General features: G+C 43.3%; 1 protein-coding gene across 6 annotated transcripts in view; it reads right to left on the bottom strand.

Annotated features, from left to right (window-relative positions):
• LOC124996324 (RIMS-binding protein 2-like) overlaps positions 1-24,776 on the bottom strand; it is a 64,642-nt gene extending 39,866 nt beyond the window's left edge. For 2 of the 6 annotated variants that reach the window (XM_047569187.1, XM_047569188.1), the window contains exon 1: positions 4,424-4,591. Coding sequence is in view for 4 of the 6 variants with exons in the window: in XM_047569182.1 (XP_047425138.1) it covers positions 12,785-12,931; positions 21,106-21,243 (285 nt within the window). In the remaining 2 variants the exon portion in view is untranslated. Of the gene's footprint in view, positions 1-4,423; positions 4,592-12,784; positions 12,932-21,105; positions 21,250-21,886; positions 22,030-23,283 lie in introns of those variants that run through there. The other 4 variants (XM_047569182.1, XM_047569184.1, XM_047569186.1 and 1 more) reach the window with 4 other exon arrangements.
• Positions 24,777-25,777: the final 1,001 nt, after the last annotated feature.

Here is a 25,777-nt window from a genome sequence, read left to right as displayed (position 1 = left end):
ACAGTTTCATCCCTCGTATACGGCAGCGATATGAGTACACAGTGTGACATAGTACACAAGTAAAATACTTCTGCAACGGTGAACTTGTTTTATGTTCACCAGCAGATGCTTCAAAGCTGCAGACCGGTTTTCTAACAAAGACAAAGAATGCTACGCTAGTGCTGGCTTCCTTCCACTCCGCTGCCCGGCGCGGCTTCGAATTCATTACCATATTTTACTTTTTTACCTGTCATGCGCTACACGCCGAAGCTCTTGTCGTGTCCACATGCCACAGGAAAGTTAAGGCTGTAACGACGGCAGACGGGAGTTTACTGGACGATTTCCAGCAAAGGGGAATCAAGCTTTGAAAGAGACTTTTTTTTTCGTTTTACATTTGTTCACAGTCTCCTGGTTGTATCGCGTTTTGTTCTTTTTTTTTTGACGCATTGCAAAGATTGTCTTTTATTTTGAGATATCTTTCCATAGTGTAGTTCCTTTGTGTTTATTATGTTTCCCACTGACAGGAAAGCTGCCAGATGGTCAAGTTTGCCAACAGTGCACATTGAAGTAGCAGAGCAACATGTGTGGAAAAAAAAAAAAAAGATTAGCACTGATCCTAAAACAATTACATTTAGTCTTTTAAACCAAACACACAAAGCGAAACTCTCAAGAGTTGTACAGATTGATGTGTGTCTACTCATTATGCTTTTTTTTTTTTTTTTTAATTGAATGAATATGGATAATTCAATCACGGCCGCCGTAACACGATAAATATGCCCGACTTCTAGGTCTCCTCTGAGCGGGACTCGGTGGCACAGAGCGATAGGTGACAGTTACACAAGCGCGGCTCCTGTCATGTCATCTGTATCTGAACATGCCTTCCCGTCTGACATTGTGCCCTCCTCCCATCCCACCTCCTTCCCTCCCTCCCTGTCTCCCCATCCAGCCGCCCTTGGCGCTCAGTCCGCCGAAGGCTCCTGCCCCGTGTTTAATCATTCATTCGTCCCTCCCAGACACAAAACACCGGGGACTAAACGAAAGGGAGGATGAGGAGCAGAGGGGCCGAGCGGAGGGAGATGTGGCAAATGATAGAGGCACAGGGTATTTAGGTGAGGGAGGTAATCAAGAAGTTATTTAGAGAAGCGTAATCAGGAAAGAAAAGGGGCCCTGAACAGAACGAGAAGGGTGGAGGAAAAGGGTGAGAAGACAAGCTTTCAAAAAAACACAAAAAAAAAAACAGGTTGTCTTCCAAAGAAGAAGGAAAAAAAAAAAACAGGGAACAGTGGGAGACAATTGGTGATGTGGAATTAACAGGCTTTTAACAGCATGTTCCTTTGCCAGGGGCTCACCTAGCCTGTAAGTGTCATGCTGGGATTACGTAGCAACGCTTAAACCACGTAAGCCACAAAAAAGTTTTTTTTTTGTTGTTGTTTTTTTGAGAGAGAGAGAGAGAGAGAGAGAGAGCGCTTCGCCGTGCCGCTCATATGCCAAAAATACATACAACATCATATAACCTTGTTGTGGGCCACGCAGGCTTTTAGGGATGTTACTCAGAGGACGCGTCTCTGTCGCTGCACATGAAGAAGAAACCGGCGAAGGCGAATCCTCGCAGCCTGGATAAATACCTCAAAACACGTCGGTTTCTTACTTCACGAACCACACGGAGCAAGCGAGGCAGTCACAAGGGTGAATCTGCACCTTTTTATCTCACGAGGCGGGGAAGTGTTTGAAAAAGGAGCAAACCCCCTCCCTCCGCCCCTCAGCCCCGCACAACTGCTGCATGAATTAACCACGACTCATTTTGCTCTTAATTGACTGGTATTCAGGCTTCAGACGTCAGACATCCGTCTTCTAACGAGGCCGTTCCTCCCTTATCTCTTCTCACTTTTCGCTGCCCCGCTCTCCCCCCCTTTTTTTCTTTTTTTTCCTGCCTTCTCCCTCTGCAGTCTTTTGCCTCTGATACAACTTCTGTGTGTCTTGAAAAGCCGCCAGGAAATGCAAGCAGGAAGTGTTCCTTTATTGTTTCTAACTCTTCCCCCCAAAAACAACCTCTCTCTCCCTCCCTCCAGGCTGAGTGACAACACTCCAGTGGCGATCAATACGCCGCCGCTCACTCGTACTCGTGCGTGCATTCACATTCTGGGCCGCGCGCATTGTGTGTACGCACACGACAGGGGTAGGGTTGAGGGGAGGGGGTGGGGGGGGGTGACTTGGTTGCTATAGAAACTGTTCTCTTTCAGGTATGGTGTGCCGGAGTGATAAAAAAAAAAAAAAAAAAAAATGAACTATCACATGCGGCATATCTGATGCCCTCTGAACCGCACTGCAAACAAAAGCAGTGCAATATATTTTCCATTTAAACGCGGAGCGTGCGGCGGAGGGAGCGGCGACTGGACCTCTGGTAATGATACACGGAAACGTGAAAACGTGCAGATGGAAGTCATCTCGGATAAATGTGGAAATGTGCGTTAGTTTACTTTTACGGTTTGCTGACGTGCACCCCTGTGGCTGCGCGTGCTCTCTCCGTCGGGACGCTCCGTCTCCACGTGTGCACGGGTACGTCGACTGACGCGTGCTTCCTCCAAGGCTGTCACTGCTGGGGATTATTTCGATTAGTTAAGGAGGCCGTCTTTTTGGCTGCCGGGCTCCCTAATAATCTCGAGAGACAGGAGCAGTGGGGAAAATCAGTCGCGAGACCCAAAACACATGTTTCATTTCCCCCTATCTCCTTCTCCCTATCTGTCTTCTTCTTGCCCTCTGGCACCCAACTGAATGTCAGCTGGCACAGCCAGCCAGTATGCCGCATGGAGATGAATAAGTAGAAGAAGAGCAGGGAAAAAAAAAAACGTGGAGAACGGCCCAAGGATGAAAACCTTTTTTTTTTTAATTATTTATTTATTTTTATTCCTGTGTCTTCCCGGGGAACAGAGAAGAGAATAATTAGATTTAAGCGGAGCCGTCTGCACACCCGTTCCCCTCTGCCTTACAGTATTCATCCTTTGGAGTGTCACCCGCCCACGCGGCCATACATTCAAACATATGCATCGTGGAGCCATGTGAACCGCCAACGGTGGAACCTGCGCGCTGAGCATGTGCTGCAACTGACACACGTGCAACAGGGAGACGAGAGGAACTGCTGAGCGGTTTGGCAGTGGAGCTAGTTTTGATTCAACAAGTGACCTGATGAAAAAACTGTCCAGTGTGCTCTGCTCATTGAGGGACTGGAACCCTTAAAGCAAAGGGATGTGAGAAGAAGAAGAAGAAAAAAAAAAAACAGTAGACCGCCCCCACCCATTTAAATTGTTGCAAATGTTTTACTATCTTTTAGTTGTGGCAGCGACTACTCGCGATTATTTTTATTTTTATACAAGTCTGAGCTGTTATTACGTGTGGCACGCTGTAACGTATTCTTGATCATTTGGTGCATAAAGGAAAAGGTTGTCGCATTAATTCTGACGTGAATATTTTGGCCAACTTAGCTGTTACATACTGGATAGCCAAAATATTAGCAATGCTTCTCCACACAAGGCAGTTTAGCTCGACGGCCCGGTTCAATTTAAAGCATTTTTTTTTTTAAATTTTTAAGCACGCACATTATTACCTTCATGGACGTAGAATTAATTGCAAGTCTTAGCCGCTCCACGTGTCCCTGGAGCGCACACGTCATGTTGCACATGCAAACGGGCCGAGGGAAAGTATCAATCAGCCTCGACTGGGTTAATTTTCGCCACCGACACCTGGCAACCCTTTAGCAGGCAGGAACCAGGAACAGATCAGGTTACTAGAGCCAATAACTGCAAAGCACACACACCAGATCAATTTGTTTGACAAAGCACCACGCGTCCGTCCCCGTGTCTCTAAGTGATCACGTGAACGTGTCACTACAGATGCTTACGTACACGCAATAGAAAAAAAAAAAAAAGAAAAAAAGAAATATGTTCAGCGTTTGACGGCGGTGAAAATGCTGCACCGGACGTCGCTGTGTGTAACAACCGGTGCGAATGCACACATTTTCGCATGCATAGTATTCTTACACAATTAGACCTCATGCACCGTAACCCCACCCCTCACTCCTTTACACACACACACACACACACACATCACCAAACAGGTGGCTCTGCCTCAGTCAAGAAAAAGAGAAGCTGGATGTTGCTTTCTCAACATCAAATCCCAAGAGAGACAAAAAAAACAAAAATAAAAAATCTACAAATCCTCCTCCTCCTCCTCCTGTCCTCTCCACCTCAAAATGTGCACATCTGTCTCCTCATGCAGCCACTGCACAGGCAGGTTTTCCCCAGCTGCTCGGCTAGGCTAACCCCGTGCACTATATATAGGACCCGGCGGAGCTAAATCAAACACACTCGAGGAGACGGTGACGCGGAGACAAAGGTGAACGGCAGCGGTGGTGAGAAAGCAGAGTAGGCGACAAAGGATCTGCATTTACCGTGTTTGGCTGGCTAGCACGGGAGCATCCTCACTGAGGTGTCGCTTACTCCTTCTTCCTCCTTGCTCTGATCTCCTCCCTTCTTCCGCGCTCTCTATGGGTGGGGAATTGTCAAACGGCTGCAGCAGCAGCAGCAGCAGCAGCAGCATCAGTAGCAGCTCGGGGGCCTGTCTCTCTCTCCCTCTCTCTCTCTCCGTCTTTCCTCCGCCCCCTCTCCACACGCTCCCTTTCCTCTACTCCCTTTCCTCTCACTCTCTCCCCACCCCCCGAAGACCCTCCTCCTTAACACCCTTCCTCCATCATGTTCTCCTTCTCTCTTCTGCACTCTCTCTCTCTTTCTCTTTCTCCTCCTCTGCTCCTCCTCCCCCCCCATTCTCTCTCTCTCTCTTTCTCTCGAGCTGTGTGTGTGTGTGTGTGTGTGTGTGCAGTGAGCTGCAGAAACCCACTCTGTTGAATTAATCAGCCGGCTCCACTGCTACGACCATCGGCTACATCAGTAGGCCACAGTTTTGAGGAGAGGCATCACTTGCGCCCTGAAATAGACGTCTCAGACCCTGGACAATGAGGACGGGATGGAGGAAGGCTGCTGCTGCTGCTGCTGCTGCTGCTGCTGCTGCTGCTGCCTCTCTTCCTCTCGCCTGCTTATGTCTCCAGTCATAACACTCATTTAATGGGGTCCTGCATTTACGACTGTGCACGAGCCTCTACATTACATTTATGTCTTTCTGTCTCAAGTGTCCAAACTCATTTAAAGTGTCCATAGGCGCTTGACGTTTAAGTTACACGTGTGCACGTGGATGATGCTTTTGTTTTCTTGCACGGTCACAGTTTATTTTCTATGTCGATGCATTTGAACCATTTTTGCATTCGTGGCATTGCAACAGCTGCAGTATGAATTGTAATTAGAAAATGGGCTTTTACTCTGTTGCTGTAAGCAGAGGACAAATTGAGATAATTCTATTTTGCGCCGGCTAAATGTGACACATGAGTATTTTCCCTAAAAATGCTCTGTGAGCAATGAGCTGAGCGCAGGACGAAAAGCAAGCGTTTTAGGTGTTCAGAAAACCCATCCGACTGTGGGATTTGGTTTTAGCGGAAAGACGCAGAAGCTTTAGAAGTTTACCGCGTGTTTGCCTCGGTGTGCGGGTCTTGGCAGCACCGAGGGGAGAGGTGGGCGGCAGTGATGCGCGGGTCGACACTGAAATATCGACACTTCCGATACCAGGCCTTTATGCACTTAAAATCGATGCGATACTTCAGTCGTTCGAGGGAATGTAGGAAACACAGTGGAAAGTAACTAAACTATTGAGTTGTGGCAACACAACAAACCTTGTGCAACACCTCACAACACAGAATATGAGGCATTTATGACGAGATGGACAAAAGATGCAGGTTTTCATTTTATAGTAGTTCTTAATAAACAACTATTTATTTTAATGGTCTTATTTTACTTATTTCTTTATTTTTTTTGAAACAGCATTTTGCATGATTGTGTCCTTTGGTTTTTCTACTGTTGCATTAACTCTACTGTATTATTATATAGTAAATGAAGCCGCTACCTCAGCATACTTCTATATACTTCCAATAAATTACTCCAATGTCTTGTATTCTTTATGAAGCTATTAAATTGCACTTTTTTTTAGGTTTACCAGACACATTGGGATGTATTTACATAAAGTATCAGTATCGTATTGGTATCGCCGACATCAACATTAATGTTGGACTTTTCTTTGGGAGTGCACAGCAGTGCTTGAGATAAATGCTAACCTGAGCATGCTAACCGAGTGCTAACCTGCTGATATTTAGCAGATATCATGCATTACTTAAGATGCGCCAGTCACTGCGGTAGGTAGCGTCGAGTCAATTTGGCATTGTTCAAATTGTGCCAGTTCATAGAGCATCGCGGTCACAATGACTGACGCATCTACCCACTCTTTCACACAGACACACTTTCAGTGTTATCTTTTAAACATTGTATACATAAACCATCGCACAGTTTAATTTATTCGTCTCTCCTTTGACTACCGATATTTATTTTGAAATAAGTTCACTCAAATGTCCACCAGAAGAGGACAGGACATTGCCTCCTTTTTTTTTTTGCTTCACACGTAGAGTAGATTTAAGGTGGATTTTGTTTGTTGCAAATTGAATTTAACTGACAATCTGTCCAAAATCCCTAAGGTCAGCGTGTCATGATATGAAGTTTTGTCATCTTATGTTATCCAGTTTCTTGTTTTGTTTTGTAACTGTAATTTTTCCTTTTTGCATTTAAGTTTACAATCACCTTTCAAGGACACAAGGAGTGTGTCTCTCATACGAATATGATTTCTTTACTTTTGTGGGCCTGAGTTCTAGGTCTTAGCGAGGTGCTTTCGTGTAAAGATAACCAAAACACAACTCAAACACGAAACGTATAAAATGAGGGGCTGCATTTTGTCTGCGTGAAATCCTCACAGCTTCACAGCTTTCAGCATTTAACTGCAACACAGCGCACACTTGCTATCGCACTGCCTACACTGCCTCGTCACAATGTGTAATTATATCATATTGACATGGGCTTATGTGAGGGGACTCATGCGTGTCGGTGCACGTGTACGCGAGAGCATGCGTACGCCACAGTTGGCCCCAAGAATTATTTAATCCGTTTAAGGGGATTTTCAATTAATCCAAGAGGGCCCTACATTTTGACAGCACTACACTGTATTTTTAGCACATTTTCCTTCTAATGCAACAGAATTTATTTTCCGGTTAGAGGGTAATGTGATTCAGCGCTCTCACTAGATGAGTTTCCAATTTGTTTTGGACATTTGTGTCAGTGTGTGTTCTGAAATCAAGCCAACGCTTGGCAATTATTTGTCTCTGTGGCTCTCAGCTAGAATGCAATTTAGCTTCAACTCATAAAAGCTATCGTTTCTTTGGAAGCAACATTGTGAGATAAATTATTGATTGTGGTTAGTGACAGACCATTTCATGCAGTATGAAAAGTTGGAGTGGGAGGGGGCGGGAGGGTTAGAGAAACAGCTTCGGGACCAAAAGGGTCACAGACTGACCCCCGTGTCCGTGGCTGAGCTGCCGTGAGGAAGCACCTAATCCCCAAATAGCTCCCCGGGCGCTGCACCGCACAAAAGAGGCGGCAGCTCACTGCTCCGAGTGTTCGTAAAACTATGTGAACCAATGGGTCGAATGCAGGAAAATAATTTCCCCATGTGGGATCAATACAGTTAAATTTACTATATTGTAAAAAACATAGGCCGGAATAGTTCTGTTGTATAGTAGGTTCATGACTTACATTTTTTAACAATACAGATTTTATTATTGATTATAGGAAGGATCAGTAAGGGAAGCCACATTACGACGGACTCGCAGTCTCCTAATCGCCCCCCTCCTCATGATGAGAAAAATTCAAATGATTTTGGTGTTACGATGTTAATATGATCCACTAGGAGGAAAGTAACTCATTTTCAAAATTTGTGTCTGGAATGAAATCTCAGAAAATGTCTGAAATTCGATCACGGCCAGGCATGGCTCTGCCAGATATACATCAGATCTGCTTAGATAACTGCTGGCAGGAAGCTGCACAGGCCAGGCCGGTGGCCTCAGTCGACCTCTCTGATTGGGTGTGGGCACTGATGAAGTTAGTACAGGAAGTGTGTGTGTGTGCGTGTGTGTGTGTGTGTGTGTGTGCGCACTTGTCTTTATGTAGTTGTGTGGACCAACCCCTGATAAAAACGTTGTGAAGATATTTGCGGTTGCGAGGACATCTCATTGGGTCGTCCCAACGTTTTAAGGGTAAATGATTTGTTTTAAGGCTACAATTAGATATGTAAAGGGCTAGGGCGAGGAGCTAGGCAATGCGTCACAATTATTAGTGTGTGTGTGTATGTACTGTGTGCTTGTTCAACTATCTTTACAAGGACCAGCTGGAGTTCCAGACCATCAGAGTGAGGACAAGGTCCCAGGGTTTAGATTTGGGTTTAGACTTATGTTTAGATTGAGGTTATTCATTTGTGATTGTTAAGGTTACAAAGGCAACCATACAATGTGTGTGTGTTTTTAACTTCACATTTGTTTCATCTGCAGTGAACTGTTCATTCTTCATTTTTAGATAGTTCTCCATACATTAAAAGTGGAGATGGTGGTCTGTCCCCAGGCGGTATGGAAATATCTTAGACATTTGCATGAGCATCACAGAGCTCCATGTTCGTTCTCTCTGTACAGTAAGAGGTGCAGTAAGAAAACAACCGTCTTCTTGTACAAGGAACAAGGAAAGGAGGCAACTGGGAAAAATAGGATAATCTAGTTATATGGGGACACCTGAAAGAACACCATCTAAAATAAATTCAGTTTAGGAGGTAATGAAAACCTCGGCCTAAACACACCCACTTTAATATCAGCAGTTAACACAGCCTTGTGAGTCAAACCTGTGTGAGTTTTACAAGTATCCTGTGGGTGGTGGTAATGTTATTCTAGCTCATTGTACTGGACTATTATTAACCTTGGTTTGTCTGCGTATCTTTGATTGCGGGGGGGACTTTACAGCGGAGATTACACGGGTCAGCTGAGACAACACATCTATTAGAGATCATTGATAAGACGTTGGTGTTCTTTGCACTGGGCCAGCCCGTACCATCATGAGGGCTATCATCTGAGTGGGCCAGCTGCTAGCAGTACACAATTGTTGCCATAGGGATGGTGTCCAGAGAGACAGCTGTGGCCTTTCAGCAGCAGCAGTCACACAGCACACAGAAGGTCATTCCTCACCTACGGTACCTTTCTCCGATTGTCCCTCACAGATTGTTTCCAGGCAACCAGTCCAAAGTTTTTTTTTTTTTCTTTTGTCCTAGCTCACAATCCTAAACCTTCTATGTATGTTTTTCTGCTGTTTATGTAGAAAAGAAACATAACACGTGAAATGGAAAATGAAACACAGGCGTAAGAATCTAGTTTAAGTAAAATTTGCTGTCATCCCTGATGCAGCAACGATTGAATGTAACACAGTCAGGTGGAGGATTTCTCACATTTAATCACACCACACCAGTATGCATGAAAAATGTTCACTTGTATCCTTTTACTGGATATTTTCCAGTGCACATCAATTTCAACAGAACAACTCTACAAGGAAACTTTGTGATATAAGTGGCAGTTCTTGGAGAAAGTAGGACGTGACAAAATCTGTCTCAAATCACCAGTAGCCTGGGAGCCTACAACAAAACATGTGAGGAGGAATTTCAGCCTTGTGGTGCTTTATATGAAATTCATTATGCACAGAGAAGATCTGTCGGGCCAATCAGGGTCATACATGTCACTTGAACGCTGTTGGGTTGACTTCGTTTACAATGTCCCTAGAGCAGTTGAAACATGACTTGTAACAAAATCATGAAATCCATTTAAACTACTAATTTGAACTGATGACAAGCTGTGGATACTGGCATATTGTCACCTTTTAAAGGCTTGATAGTTTTATTTGAAGTAGGGCTGCATATGGTAACTTATGCAGCTCTACTAAGGCAAAAAAATAAATGAAATTTATCAAGAGTGTTACAATTTCTAGTGTCATTAGGCTACTATCCTTAGTAAAAGCAGTAGCAGCAGGTCTTGGACTAACTAGTCTAAGACCATCATGACCCTACTTTAACATTAGTATGCTAGCATCCTCATACTGACAATGCTAGCTTGCTTATGCTAGCATGTTCACTGTCATTTTTGGATGAAAATGAGAGAAACTCTCGTCATTTTGCTAAAGGAAGATGGAAGGTTGCATGGTCAGAGCATTACCTACAGTGGATGGTGTTTGACACCATAAAGGAGTCAAAACAACAACATCCAACATCCAAACAACAACACAAAAGTCAAACAACGAACTGCTGCAAACTCATCAGCCACCTAAATATAATGTACGCTGTATTTAAAATACCTGCCTATCCGTCAGGATACAGAATACACAAGTTGCTGATCTACCATTATATAACCGTTTGGATCTAAGTAATGTGTTAACACACCAAAGTTACACAATACCACAGAAAAAAGTAGTGCAGTCGCAGCAGTAGACCGGCAACTCTTGCTGCATTGCTAATTTACTGTTTTTGCAGGCTGTAGCTTTGGAGCCCAGCGACATCGACTAGATCAATAAAACAACTTCAGCTGACTGTGAGAAAAGGATGCCTGATAGCCAGGGAAAGTGGTGATAGTATTCTAAATATAGCGTACAGTTAAACCCATATTGATTCCTTTTTTTAGGTGGGCCTTGTTTCGCCGCTGATCCCACCTACCTACAGCAGTTCTTTGCTTGGCCCCTGTGGCAGTATGTCGCTCTGCTTCTCACAAACTGAAGCCGTGATGACCACTGTCTGTCAGGTAATGCACTGACTGTGGGTACCTCTGTCTACTACAGGTAATGAAGTAGCACGCATGGAAATACTTCATAAAACCACACTACAAACAAACTGAAACTGAACCATCCCTTTAAGTTGCAGTTTACTCATCCACTACTGCATAAAACCAGTCGGTTTAATTTACCTATGTCTCTTCATGTATTCCCAGACACTAAAGCTACGCCTGGCTCTATGTTTGCGGTTGATCTCATGACGCCTAATGAATTTGGGACTGATTAAAGGCCACCCTGATGGTTTATCACGCTTTTGCACAGTATTCAGAAATAATTAAGATATTGTACGCCTATTATCATCTTGGGCAACAGTTAAGGGAGCACACTCATGATGCTAATATGTAATTAGCTCTGCGTTCACTGCTAATACATGCTACTCTAAGAATGTAGAATAGATAACATTAAGGAGCCTAAAACCCGGGAGATCAGGCTTTGCTGGTGGAGGCATCCATTCAAATCATGACTAATCAGAAGGCTGGTGTGTGTGCGCATGTGTGTGTGTGTGTTTCATCTTGACGCTAAATATTACGCACTACCTTTAGCCCAGGTACCGTGTGTCTTTTATAATTTTCACGAGGTACTTTTAAAGTATAAATACGGGTTGAGAATTAAAACCTTAAAATAGGCCAATGCCTTCTTTGTTCTTCGCTTTCGCTGTCCTAACAAAAAAAAAAAAAAAAAGTATAAGCCCACAGTGTATCTGCTTGAGTAAATGTGTAAGAATGAGCCAGCTCTCGTAGCTGAGCTTCTCTCGGCTGAACTGATCCGTAGCTGAGTCTGTCTTTGCATGAATGACCATGATGAAGTCTGTGTGAGTGAAGCTGTCAGCGGTGTCAGTGAAAAGACTGCCGGGCACCCAGATGGACTATTTAAAAAAATAAATAAATAAACGACACACACAGTTATACATAATTATGTAACATTACTGATTTATGTTAGACGGAAAACTCCCACAAGCCTCCCACGGTGTCATGATTCTCACCATTGTTAAAGGAAGGCGCGTGATCAGATAGCAGAGAGGAAATTAATTTTGTGGTGTGATTTCTCGGCTCATATAATTAGAAGAAAGTGCTCACTAGCTCCTGCGGTGGTTATGTTGTCATTTTTACAGTATCTATGGAGGCAACAAATGAGACATTATTGGAAAGTGTTGTATTTGTCTGCTCAAGTTTTTTCATATATGATATGGACATATAGTATGTGACAAACTATTTTAACCTGAGAGCTACACTGAATAATAAAAAAAACCCTCTCTGATCCAAGTGTTTACATTATATGTTACGACAATCACACGCTGCAGGATGTGAATTTCACTCTACGAACTAATTCCAAGCCATTGAGGCTTACAGCCGAAGCAGCCATCATGCTCTGTCAGTTCACCCCTGCCAGTATGTCCACACTCAGTATGCCAGTATATCCACAAACGGGCAGGTTGCCAAGGCAACGCCTGACAAACATTGTCATCTGAGACCACCTGGAGGAAGCCTCCAAAGGACAAATTTGCTAAATACACAGATACATGCCATGAACATACAATGCAAACAAAGATGTGCCGCGAACACGCACGCCCCAAACCACGCGCCTAACCCTAATCCATCTTCATCGTCTTGACACCGCATTATACTTGCCTATAAGTCTGCATAACCGAGCAGATGGAATAAATACTGTATGTGCATATTTTTGTGTGAGTCATCCAGCCACTACAGCTGCATCCTTGGAGAATAAAAGCTGCAATAAGACCACTAAACTCCATGCACTCCCTGATATGCTCTAAATACATAAAGTAAGTACCACTATGATAACATCTTATCAGTTTCATTGCTTCCGGGAGAGAGATATAAGTACACTGCGCTTATTAAATGTCGCTTAATTTGGTATTTGCTGCCAAAAAAATGTCACCTCGAGTATGAGTGTGTTAGCAATGAAAACCGGCAGCGGAAAACATGGGTTATGTATATAAAAACTAGATGACATACCAGCTTCCTGTATTGCTGTTTCTCCTGGCGAAGTGTGGTGACTTCAAGCTTCAGAGCTCGGTTCCTCTCCTCCAGCAGGCGACAGCGGTTCACACTGGAGATTGTAGAGTGTCCTGCAGCTTGCTGGGATGACGCCTCAAATTTTGACTGTAAGGCAAAAAAATAAATGAAATTTATCAACAGTGTAACAATTTCTGGTGTCATTAAGCTACTACCCTTAATAAAAGCAGTAGCAGCAGGTCTTGGACTAATTAGTCTAAGACCATCATGGTCCTACTTTAACATTAGCATGCTAGCATCCTCATACTGGCAATGCTAGCTTTCTTATGCTAGCATGTCCACCGTCCTTATTGGACGAAACGAAACTCTCATTCTGTTGCTAACGAAAGATGGAAAGTTGCCGTACCAATAATGTTATTACAATTCATCCTCAGGTTGACGTGAAACTTCCTACCAAATTTTATGTAACTCGCCCAATCATGCTGGTGCACCTTCGCCTACTTCGAACATGCATGGAGTCAAAAAAGGAGGTCAAAGCACCAGCAACAAATAGATCCATGTACTACAAGTGTTTCTGGGGTTTTGACCAAATCACACAACCTCATGGTGGATTTGATGGGAGGAAAAATGTTGATGATGATGGGGAGATTAAAACCAGAAGTCATCATCCAACCAGCAACATGGCTTCATGGGTCATTTAAAAGCCTGACTTTCCAATGGTACTAGTGGAAAAAGGTGTTCAGGATTTAATTTGAATATCCATACCAAATTTACTGGGGAATCCATTGAGTAGTTGATAAGACACTTTAATAAAAACAATAAAATGTCATCCACATGGTCACACAACGGACCACAAGGAAAAAGTTTACAACTTTATCCGAAGAATTTTCTGGTGATTCAGTGAGCAGTCGTTGAGATACATGACATCGGACATAACTGAGCAGTCCACATATTATCCATGGAGGATAACCAAGAGGAAACAAGATTATAAGTTATGAAAAAGGCAAATTACGCAACTGTCGATCTTGCTTACAGCAAAAGTACTAGTTCCACCTCATGTGTTCAGTTAAGAACACTTTTACTGTTGTGGCAGAAAAGATTTGTACTCGCTTGGAAACATCCTTCATATCTGTAACAAGCAGCCCGGGAAGCTTTCATTGATATCTGCAGAGAGTTTCTTGTATCGCTCAGGTAGTCTTCACTCACGAAAGACATCAATTTGAACATATGGCAGCACCTTTGAGCTCCTACTTGCCTTTTTTTGGGGACAGAACTGCTATGCTGTCAATCTCGATTTTCAAATTTCCCTGTCGCTTTCCAGGCCACCAGAATGTTTTTCCAGATAGCAGAGGAAGCAAGCAGCTGTTTGGCCGAGGTAAGAGGGAGGCTGATTAAGGACATGTGCCTCCTGAAATTAAACACACTTTAAAGATCGGAGGATGAACTCCGCTGCGGTTTATATCCGAAGAAATAACATCTTCCTCTATGCTCATCTAAAAATGGAAGTGATGCTCTGTCTCAGTCTATTTACCGGGTGTTATACACGGTAGATGTATGAAATGGAAGCATGCTGGAGAGCTAATATTCTAAATCCCAAATGGGGTATAGTCTTCAGAACTGCCTCCCAAAAAAGCCCAACTACTCCATTATTAGCACAGCTATAAAATGAAAGCATCACCTCCCTAAAAAGAAACCTTTTGCAGCATTATTCTAAGGTCTGTTCGCTTCTATCTTGTCAATCCCTCTCAAAATCTTCATTAAATCATCAAATTAAGGGAATTAAGGTGGAAACGTTAAACCTCTTGCTCTGTTCAAGCATGTTTTCTTTGCAGTAGTCCCTGACAGACCAACCAGCAGATGGCTCTAACATCAGTTTATTTTATTCTAATATATCAATTAGCATGTAACCAGGACATTTGGTGTCTGGCACACAAAAGAACCTCGCACACAAACAATAACCAGATCCCCCTTGACTGCGAGCCAAGCTATTATGCTCCACAAAGCAAAAATGTTAAAAACAAAGTTGCCTGTTCGCGCAGACAGCGAACGCTAGCAAAGCCTGTGTGATGGACCTGCCAAGTAGACAGATAGACAGCCAGATCCACCTGCTAATACAGCGGCGCTGCCAAGCAGACAAACCTACTGACAGACCCACCAGTGTAACGTGGTGTACTTTCCAAGAACGGACAGTGAGAGATGACTAAACCTGCCAACCAGCACTGCTGGTTTTGCAAACAGACAGACAGAAAGTCCAACACATTCAGCCAGTCTATTTAGAGTGAGATATTAGGCCATATGGACCTCGCTGTGAGCTCAGTTATGAGTCATTTAGACCAGTAAACCACTTGTGTAAAAAACCGACTGTACTTTCGCAACGTGCCAAGAAGATTACGGATCCAGTGGCAGGAAAGATGTCTAAATGATGCAGCACACGTTCAATCTCCTAATCAGTCTGGATGAGATATGACTCAGATCTGGTGGGTACCGACAGCAGGCAGAGAGACCGGCCTCACGTTAAACCGTCCGCTTGGGAGGCATCGTCCTTGTACCGAGGGAGCCACCAAAGCCGCTCTGACAGGAGCTGTGTCAGACTCGGGGATCGGGGGGCACTCATGCACACATGGGGTAACAAGGAAATGCTGACAACGTCCCCTTCTAACGAAAGAAGACGCGTAACATCACATGACCACCTTCCCAAAAAATATATAAGTTCAAGATTCAAGATCGCTTTATTGATCCCCACAGGGAAACTGTTTTGTCTCAGGATGACAAAGAACATATGTAAACCAGACACAGACACAGGAATAAGTGTCAAAATGATAAGGTAAAATAAAATTAAAATAATCTTATAACAGAAAAAGAAGGAGGTAGTAAGTAAATACTGCGTAAAGCAGCAGATTGGGTGGCAGAGGAGCAAAAAGGAAATAATTAGCCGAGAAAAATTGCACACCAGGCGGCCTCGACCTTGCAGCAGTTGCTTTTCATTGTGCGAGCCATATCTGTGCTATTACGGTGATCATTTCCAAGCGTTTACACTATGTGTTATGACAGTATGTATCACACTGCGCCAAGCAATTTCTTCTTTAATGTGATCAGCGGTCACCGGCCTTCTCTCCTCTGGTCTACCAAGTGATTTTGAGTATTGCATAGCAACATCTGGGCATACGTAAAAAGGGCTGGGCAAATTTCAATTTAAAATATATCTGTAAAGTCTTTGTCAGGGATAGAAAAAGCCCTGTCTTCCACCCTCAATTAGTGCTTTGACCCAAATCCTCAACTGGGTTCAACATGAAGCATCTTGGTTGATTCAAGTGACACACAATATATGATACATGCACAGTACCTATTGGGCCAAAACTAGAGAAGATGTAGGTGCAACCACAGCACAAACCCGAGTAAACTGGTCATCACCTCTCTACCAAGCAGCTCCACGAATAAGTCTCTTTTTAGCAGATTCTGTGCGGATACTCCAGCAAGAGCAATTGCTTTGTTTTTTATTGCCGAGATACTGAGAATCCTCTCAGTCAAGAGTGCCAAGGGTGTTGTAGCGTGTGTGTGTACTGCAACAAGCCAAGAGATTTAGGCTTGATTTACTGGACACGTTTCAGAAAGCCTTCTGAAGCTCGCATTAAAAATGGAAGGAGACCAGGAGCCGCGCACTACTCTTGAATTCAGTGAAATAACAGTTAACAGACAATTTGTTCATAGAAATGTGGAACCCTTTCTCTCTCTAAAATGAAAAAAGAAACCAAAAGACATACCAGTAACTTAATTTTTATGGATTGTCAGCCCTTCACAAAAGTGCTGACAACGCCAGTGGTGAGTACAAAGTGAACGGATTATCCATTTATAAATCCTACAGCAACCGGAGGCTGGCGTGACTGTTAGTTAACCAAAGCAGATAATGTGGGTGGCTATTAAGACGTTGCAGCATATAATTATGTAATAGGGGCTTTTTACGACTTTATTGTCCTGCACAGTTTGCCCTCCCCTCCCATTGTCCAGTAATTAATAGCCACCGATTTTAATTCGCCGTGACGCAAAAAAAAAAACAGACGTTTCATTGCTTTCATTCATGGGTTCGCTTAATAAAAAACAAACTTTCCGGGATTTATTTATGGAATTTCTGCTTCGTTGGATGACTCGTGTTAAAAGGACACTGGATTATGAGAGCAGCATGGTGGGGGCTGGATTTGAACCAAGGGCACTGTGGTTAAGTGGCGGGTGCTCAGTCAACCGAGCCGCCAGGAAAACTCGGAGGTAATCTTATTTCGACCAGGAGTAATTTAAATAAATTGTCATATCGCCATCTGGTGTGTGAGTGAAACACTTGCATCGGCTCTGTCTGGTGCATGTCTGTTGTGGATGTGCAGCTACAGACTTAGCATGAAAGAGATTTTCAGAAAGGGAACCAGTCTTTCCAGTCTTTTCCAGCAACATTTGTGCGGCCTAGCGGTTGCTTTTTATAGTAATTGGGGTATTTAAAAAGAAGAAACTCACAATTACTCACTACTCTTGAAAGGTGTCCTTCTATTCATAATATATGGTTTCACAGAGACATCAACGCTAGAGGTATGTGTTTCAGCAGATACAGCAACACCAGTGTCCGTACCTTAAAGGCAGCACGCCCTTTGTCCCGAAATGACCGTCCTCCTTTCCCGTCACGTCACAAACTGGCAATGAAGGCAGGGGCGACGTGTCCGCGTGTCTACACATGTATGCATGAGTGTATGTGTGTGTGTGTGTTCAGCTGCAATGAACGTTTCCAATCTGCAGCTTTAATAGCCTTGCCCAGACTGCGCGCAGCTGCAGCATCAGCCTAATAGTGAACTGCAAACAGCTACCTTGCCGGCACTCTTTCACACAGACACACACACTGTCTGTCTGCGTTAGCCATTCCTGCTCCTTATTCAATTGTGCTGCAAACTCCACCTCTTTTCCGTCTCCGTCTGTCATTCACAAACGTGTGCACATACTGAACGCCAAAAAAAAAAAAAATTAAATGTACAGCAGCTTTCATTCAAATGTGACGCGAAGGAGAAAACATAAGCGTCATGAGCAGAAACGGGGGAAGATCACGGTCTGGCATCACCCATCTCGTCTGTGTCTTACTTTACATACAACAGACCATGACAGTTTTCTGTTTGCTGCCAAGAGCAATAGGTTAATAACACATAAATAACATTGATCATCTTGTGACAATGTAATGTTCTACTGAGAAACAACCTGGCACTCATGTGGATGTTACGTAGACATGTACCGCCCCCCTGTGAGACCAGACCAGACACCCCACCCCATAACAATGACGTGTCATTTTGGAGTCACGAGGGAGACCTATACAATATTAGACAGGTGGTCATAATGTTGTGGCTGAGCTGCCATTATTTACTGTTACGGCCTCGCGTTACATACACAGTGTACGATATTATATCACACATACAGTATGTAACTACAGCCATTTGTGTGTCCAGCTATTGCCACTGTAACTTTTTACACACAAGCATCCCGTTGCTCTCTTCGCCTCCCCTAAATCCCAGCGACGGCTCAAATGAAACGAGCGGGGCTTTGGTGAGGTTACATCAGCAGCAGGGAACTCGGCGTTTTCTGTCGATAGCTGTGTTTAACACAGAGGCCGGGGCACAGGACAGAACGGGAGAGGAGAGGACGGGAACGAGGAGACACTAAGTGAGCATGAGTGAGAGGAGAAAAACACGACGTACGCTCCGCTCCACTCTGTTGCCTAGCAACGCTTTGCTCACTGTCTGCTCCATCTTCGCCGTGGACGCATTACTCCTGCGGTGAATTGGTTTGCAGGCCTGACGTGAAGCCCTGTGAGACGGCGGTTCGGGGGAACAGACGGAAACCGGATTGGGCAGAAACAGGCAGTGACCCCTTTAAATATGCAAATAGCCGAAGGCGGCGTCATTTAACTATTTAAACGAGCTGCTACCTCCAGACCGCGTCGCAGCCAATATTTGAAATTGGATTGCTGTCCTCTTCTGGCCATATTTATTAAAGGTTTGGCTCTAAAGTATAAGACCTTAAGATGCTGACAGTGTGTAAATTTTAAGTGCCAGACAGCCAGTCTAAATCACAACGGCGTGCCGGTCGCAATCAAAGCTCCTGAAAACTTCCTAATAAAAGAAGAGCTAAAAATGCAGCAGCAGCAGCAGCAACACTTTACCTAACGACTGTAAGGACACAACAGGAACGAGATTAAACAATCTTCACAGTGAACACGGATGTTAAAATCTTACAATAACTTTTTTGCTCCACAGATAAGGAAATACATGGGAAAAACTCTTTGTATGTGCAACATACATATGATAAATAACACTGGGTCAGATGTTCCTTTTAAACATGGACAAAGTTTCAAATAATGTGGTAAAAAAAAAAAAAAGTAATCCCTGTGAGAGGAAAGTTCAGGATTCAATCTGCTCTAAAAAGAACTTGCCATCGAACATATTATGTTTTTTTTTTTTTTAGTGGCGGGCTGACATATCTTAAATAAATGTATGCACAGTCCTTCACAAACAGGCATTTAATTTACTCTGGCATACAAATAACCGTCATTAAATGTCATGTAATAAGCAGTAATGATTGTAATATTTACCAGACAGAAGACATCCTGTTGTAATCTTTGTTGCTGTGGATACCCCTGCTGTCTAACCTCATATTTCAGATCGGATTCATGCTCAAATATGTACAGATGGATCTCAGAAGTTTCCATTCGCAGAAAAAAAAAAGAAAAAGAAAAAGGGACTAGAAATAATTTTACTCACTGTTTTTTCAGAGTCTCCACAACAACAAGTGGGTGAGTGGATTCCACAGTGACGGCCAATCACAAGAAAGTGGGCGTTTTCATGAAGGGGGCAGGGCCTTGGGGAGACAGCAGCTGCTTGATTCAGACAGTGAATCATTGAGTGAGTGGCTGTAGAAAAGGCCATTATGAGATAAAAATGGATTTTGTTTGGGCTACAGATGATGCAAAGTGACTTAAGTGGAATAACAGAATGAAAAAAGTAAAGCTGGAAATGAGCATAATAGGTCCCCTTTAAATTTTGTGCTTCATTCTTAGACCTCCTCTATGTTTGTATTTTTTATTAAAAGGGTGAGAATATAAACATTTACAGCATTATTGTAGGTAGGGTGGCCCACAGACCTGAGGTTTAGCAAGTTAATCTTCAGAACACGCCACAAGCGGAAGTCCTTGAGCAAGACACTGAACCAGGAATGGACATATCGACCTAAATATCGATAGTACCGATACCAAGGAAAGTATCGGTATCGGATCGATGCTAACTTGTTGAAATCGATACCATTGATACAGTTTCTCAGTAAATAAATCCTCATAGGGTTCATGCAAGTGCAGCTTCTCGCCAAGTCTGCCGGAGCTTTTCCATCCCCACCTGTAGCAGATGGTGGGATATGGCAGGGTTTGACACTATCGCACAGATGGCACTGATGCAGTTATTGAAATGCGTCGGTAAGATTCAGCAATCAACCCGGAATTTTATCGGCTTGGCTCCAATGTGAACAGGAATGCCACGTTGACCTGCTAATTTACACAATGACGTTGACGTACCTGCCTGTCACGTTCTGATTTTGTCACTGGACGACCCGTCAGACTGTGTCGCAGATAGTTATAGAAGCTCCAGGGCTGCGAGCAGCTCAAAAACAGGGCAAAGTTTGAATGAACCAACATTTCCCTCTCCGAGTAATTTGCATATGTATTACATTGTTGCTTTTGTTTACATGTTTTCTCAACTGACTTTATATTCCATTGTTGTTGTGTTGTTTGCATTGTTATATTTATATTGTTGTTATTTAGTTCCTTTTTCTTATTTTGCACTAATGACTTCTTTTTTTCTATAACAACTGTGGGTAGTAAAAGGGGAATTATTAAATTTTTATATTGTTAAATTATTCTATATTGTAATTAGTTAATGGAAACAGGTTTATTTGACTGAATTTGTCCTGTGTTTCATCATAATCATAACCAACTAACTAACGGCAAAGTTATTCAATGATCATGATATTTCAAGTAAAAAAAAGAAAGAAAAGGTATCGGTATCAGTGATATTAGTATTGGATCGATACCAAAATTCTCATGTCACCCACACCTAGTGTTTGTTTCACTAGTTTTTCTGAAAAGCCAAGGCATGTTTGAATGGGATTTTATAGCTGGGCTACTACTCAAAAGCATGGACCCCATTTCCCCAAGACGAAGGTTAAGACTGACGCCCCCTCAGACTATGGTTTATCACGGAGATGATAGCAGCACTAAGAACAGTGGCCTACAGCAAGCAGTACAACGCTACCTTGCCCTTGGTGTGCAGGTGGTGATGATGTATATTCCTGGCAGCGATCATGGCCAACTGTCTCTGGATCCACTGTAACTCCATCTGAGACCGTCTCAGCAGATCCTCCACATTAGCACCGGACGTGTGATCCCGCATTATCACCTGCAGAAACCAATCAGAGATTACACACCGAACGCAAACCTCACACTCTCCTCGCACCTCAACACCACACACTCCATGTGTGCTTCATACGCTAAATGTGCCGTATGCAGATACACAGAACAACACGAAACACACACGACACTTACAGAGGGAGTATCAAAGGGAATATTTTTGCACAGGTGGCATGTGTAACTGATAATTTGCACTTTTTTTCAACATAATTTCACACGTCTCAAAGTACTTTTGTGCGTTCTTTGTAGAATGCAATGCAATGCAAATTGAATACTGCTGTTTTGTTTCCGTTTGTTCGTTAACTTTCCAGTTAATTGCAGAACAACGTACTTGAATCCAGGGCACAGAGCACATTCAGTACTGTTTGTTGTGCCTTTTATGCAGTATATACTAGATCCATGATCGAAAAAGCAAAAATCACCATCATTCCAAACAAGCGATAACAGAAATTGTTACCAGGAAAAATGTACATCATGGAGAATGTTTAACTATGTCTTATAACCCCATATTTACCAACAAAAACATGCCACTGCGAATTGTTGCAATGCAACAAAACAAAAAAATAAAAAGGTATATTGCAGACTTAGAGCACTAAGAAATCTGACAAAGAACTTTTGGCACTTACTGTACAGTTCCTTCATCTTCTTTCGTTAAAAAAAGCGCACAACTTGCTCACCGCAAGTTCACTTTTAGCTGCGTAATCGATCACTAAAATCAACCACATGTTCAAAGTCAAGCTGAACTATCCCAGTTTCACTTTAGTTGCCTGCATCAGTTCGTCCACACGTAGCTGCTGACTGGTGTGATTGATACGTACGTGTGAGTGTGTCCATGTGCATTTGTGTGAGCAAGAGAGAGAGAGAGAGAGAGAAGGATCCACTCAGTTACATAAGAGAGGATTACTGTATCACAGCAACACAATGATGCGCGCGCGCGTGTGTGGGAGGGAGGGGTGGCGTGGGGAAAAAAAAAAGCATCGGCTTTTATCAGTTGGTGATAAATCCCCATCAGCGCTGACCTCCTGTGTACCTTTGTGCGAGCACACTCTCACTTGCAACGCCAGGATACTGCATTCGCCGCGACCACGATACAGAGCGCGGACACGTGTAGAGGTTGAGAAGGTTAATGCCCCTTGTGCCTCTGGAGATTTGACTTATCTGACGCTAATGCGGCTTCGTAATACAAGCTGGAGAGTTTGATTTCATCTGGGGAGTTTTCTGTGTCTTTAACATTACTGCGATTCTTTGCTAATAACCAACAACTGCGGAACAAGACATGGTGAAAAGGTGACTTGCTTTTTGGTTACAACCTGCACAACAGTGTCAGTATTAGTGCACGGAGATGGCATGAGAGGGATTCGCTTAAGGATCTGTCTTTCCTCACAGCCTCGGCCAAATGCTCCAACAGATTCTCTGTGCTGACTCACCTTGGACAGCTTCTATTTCCTCGCAGGGGACTGTGGAGGCGGAGGACAGACACAACAACAGCCCACAAAGCTCTGGAGTCCTGCAGATTTCGTGCAGAAACGTCCCGTCCTGCCAAGACCTCTGCGAACATTCGCCGATGCCAGAGTGTCCCTATCAGAGCTTTGTCAAAATGACAAGCGGAGAGCTGCGTCTACGTCACCGTCCAGGCCTGGACGGGGGTTTCTCGGTGCCATCGACCCATTAACTAATATATCACGCCATTACTTTGATTAATTTGACGATGCCGCTGTTTTATTTCAAAGCATCATCCTTCTTCTGTGGAAGACATTTGTTTATTAGCAGTGTGACTAAATGTGCAGTGGCTAGCTCATCCTGATTCTGATCCAAATCATTTCACTGTGACTTTTGAAATAATGGTTTGTAATGGTTAAGTAGCAGTGAATGGTTAGGGAGCCCTGCTGCAGACGTAGCTGTCTGAAGCTCTGAATGCCGAAGAGTTTCAGTAACCAGAGAAAACTTTTGTCCAAACCCAACTCATATGGTGGTGTCACCTATTAAAAAAGACTTAGAGAGAAGCACAACCCACTGTCCTCACCTATTTAATAGATGATCTTCAGCTTCTCTCATCCTCTTCACAGAGATCTTGCTTTGCCCTCTTCTCACGTTCCTCCAGTTTGACCAGACAAGTGTCGCGTCGTTCCCGTCTCCTGTGTCTCAGTAATGAAGCATGAAATAATGGAAAACACATACGTTACACTGAGCCATGACTGAAGACTCTGTAGTCACTCGGAGCGTGCGTTTGCGGCTGCCTGTGCGTACATCTCCGACGTGCTCTTTAGAAACAGAAGTCAGTTATGATTCAGAGTTTTCTCTCGCAGCGTTCTTGTACCCAAGGCTGCCTGCTGTGCGACCATATGGCACACTTAACAAGAGGATGAAATATGAACAGGAGATGGAAAAAAAGAGCATTTAAGGCCAACATCTCACCTGTACGGGAGGTGGGGTGGGGAATCTTGGCTGACAAATCTTTTTAGTAGTTAACCCTGAGTATTGCTGGTGAACTAAAGGACTCTGTAATATATAGAAGCCACTGTGGGTTTCTGCTTACACCGATCAGACATGCTGGCATGGCATGAAATTGAGATATTTAACAAAGCAGATCAGGACAAGAGTCTAGGAACAAGCTGCTTCATAAATAGGAAATCTAACAGAGCCTGGCAACACGATGTTGCTCGTAGCGGACTTTCGTTCCTATGCAGTGGCGGGTGGTGGTGAAATTTGGTGGGTGGTGATTAAATAGTTAACACAGCAGCAAAAGAGACATCACCTGCAATACACACAGTTACATCAATACAGTCATACAACTACACTACACTTTCTTAGTGCTCTACATCAGTGGTTTTTAACCTGTCTGAAGGTAAATTTCAACTTCCCAAAAATGTATTGAATGAAAAGACTGTGCAGCTTGAACCTGAGACAGTAAAATACAACATAATAATAATTTAACTCTGCAGTTTTAGCTGAAAATCTTCACTTACTGAAACTATGACAACGACACTGCACAACAGAATAAAATCCCCTGTGGTAGCAAGTCATGCTAACCACTGTACTATGCAGCTATATTACCAATATTTATACTATTTTTGTCTGACAAACGTGTCAAATTAAACAATTCCTTGTTGGGTCCATGCCGTATCCCCCTCCATAAAGCCGGCACGGACAACAGAAAAGTGAATTCTTGGCTACACTTGCCATTAGCCAGTCATTTCTTTCAGACCATGAAACAGGAAACTTACGATTTTGTCCTTTGCCCCTTTGAGTTATTTGAACATCGTTTGGCCGACGTGATTCCAGTATCTTAACTTTCAACTTTTCCTCCAAAGACATTGAGGAAATGGATTAGAAAGCAAGTAATTAATCCACCTTGTTCGTGCTAACCATAGACATATAATAGTACTTAGACACCGCATTGAGCGGATAAACACAAACTTCGACGATCGTTCTTAATTAAATTTTTTAACTCTGCAAATGTTCTGATAAATGAACACGAATAAATGAATAGGACGATTGTTCTTTTGTAGTGGTCAAGTAAAATTTTTTTTTTCCCTAACGTGCATGTTTTTGTATTGAGGAAGGAAACCGGAGTACCCGGAGAAAACCCCGCGGACACAGGGAGAACATGCAAACTCCACCCAATGTGAGCAGACTCGGACGGCTCGAGCTGGGCTCGAGCCCGGCCCTGCTCGCTGGGTGGCAGTGGTGCTAGTCACCACGCCGCTGCGCCGCCCGTGCAATAAATACAATTAATCCAATAAATACTGTAGGGAGGACGCACTTGGTGCTAACGCTGTTGTGCACAAGATTAGCCTCAGTGTAGCATAAAAATGTAGTAAGGACTTTTGCAACAAATATGTTATGTTCGCTCATTCTCCTGATTTATTTATTTTTTTCTAACGTGCAAACTTTACCCAGAAATCTGAGCTGGATTCGACCCCGGATCTTCTCGCTTCGTGTTAGTCACCATGCCGCTGTGCCGCCCGTGCATCAAACACAATAAATACAACTTTCGAAAGGCCGCTGGGGGCCACTGCCGGGGGTACCGTCTCAGTCAACATGGGAATTAGTACACTTAGCCTTTTAGCATAGTTAGCTTACATTCAGCAGTTAACCCACATTTATCACAGTTAGCCTACATGTAGCAAAGTTAGTACAGTTAACCCACATTTAGCACAGTTAACTCACATTTAGCATAGTTAGCTTACACTTAGCACAGTTAGCCTACATTTAGCAAAGTACAGTTAACTTTCAACTTTTCCTCCAAAGACATTGAAGCCGACAAGCCATAGCCACAGAAGTTTTTATTTCATTGTAAATAGCTAATTTTACTGACATTAGCTAGCGTCTCTACCTTCACCATAAAATGACATTTCAACCATTTGGTAAAGCACGTTTTTAAAAAATTATTTCACCCTTATACGAGTTTTTTGTTGCATTAAGTTACATAATTCTGTTCAATAACACCTCTGAAACAATAATATGTCAAAAAAAATGTTCTTACCTTTGAAAATTCCGCCAAACTGTGTCTTCAT

Source organism: Mugil cephalus, chromosome 19 (genome assembly GCF_022458985.1).
Source record: "Mugil cephalus isolate CIBA_MC_2020 chromosome 19, CIBA_Mcephalus_1.1, whole genome shotgun sequence".
In the NCBI taxonomy this organism is placed as follows: domain Eukaryota; kingdom Metazoa; phylum Chordata; class Actinopteri; order Mugiliformes; family Mugilidae; genus Mugil; species Mugil cephalus.
The sequence above is the reverse complement of the archived record's forward strand: the minus strand, read 5'-3'. Positions and strand labels throughout refer to the sequence as shown.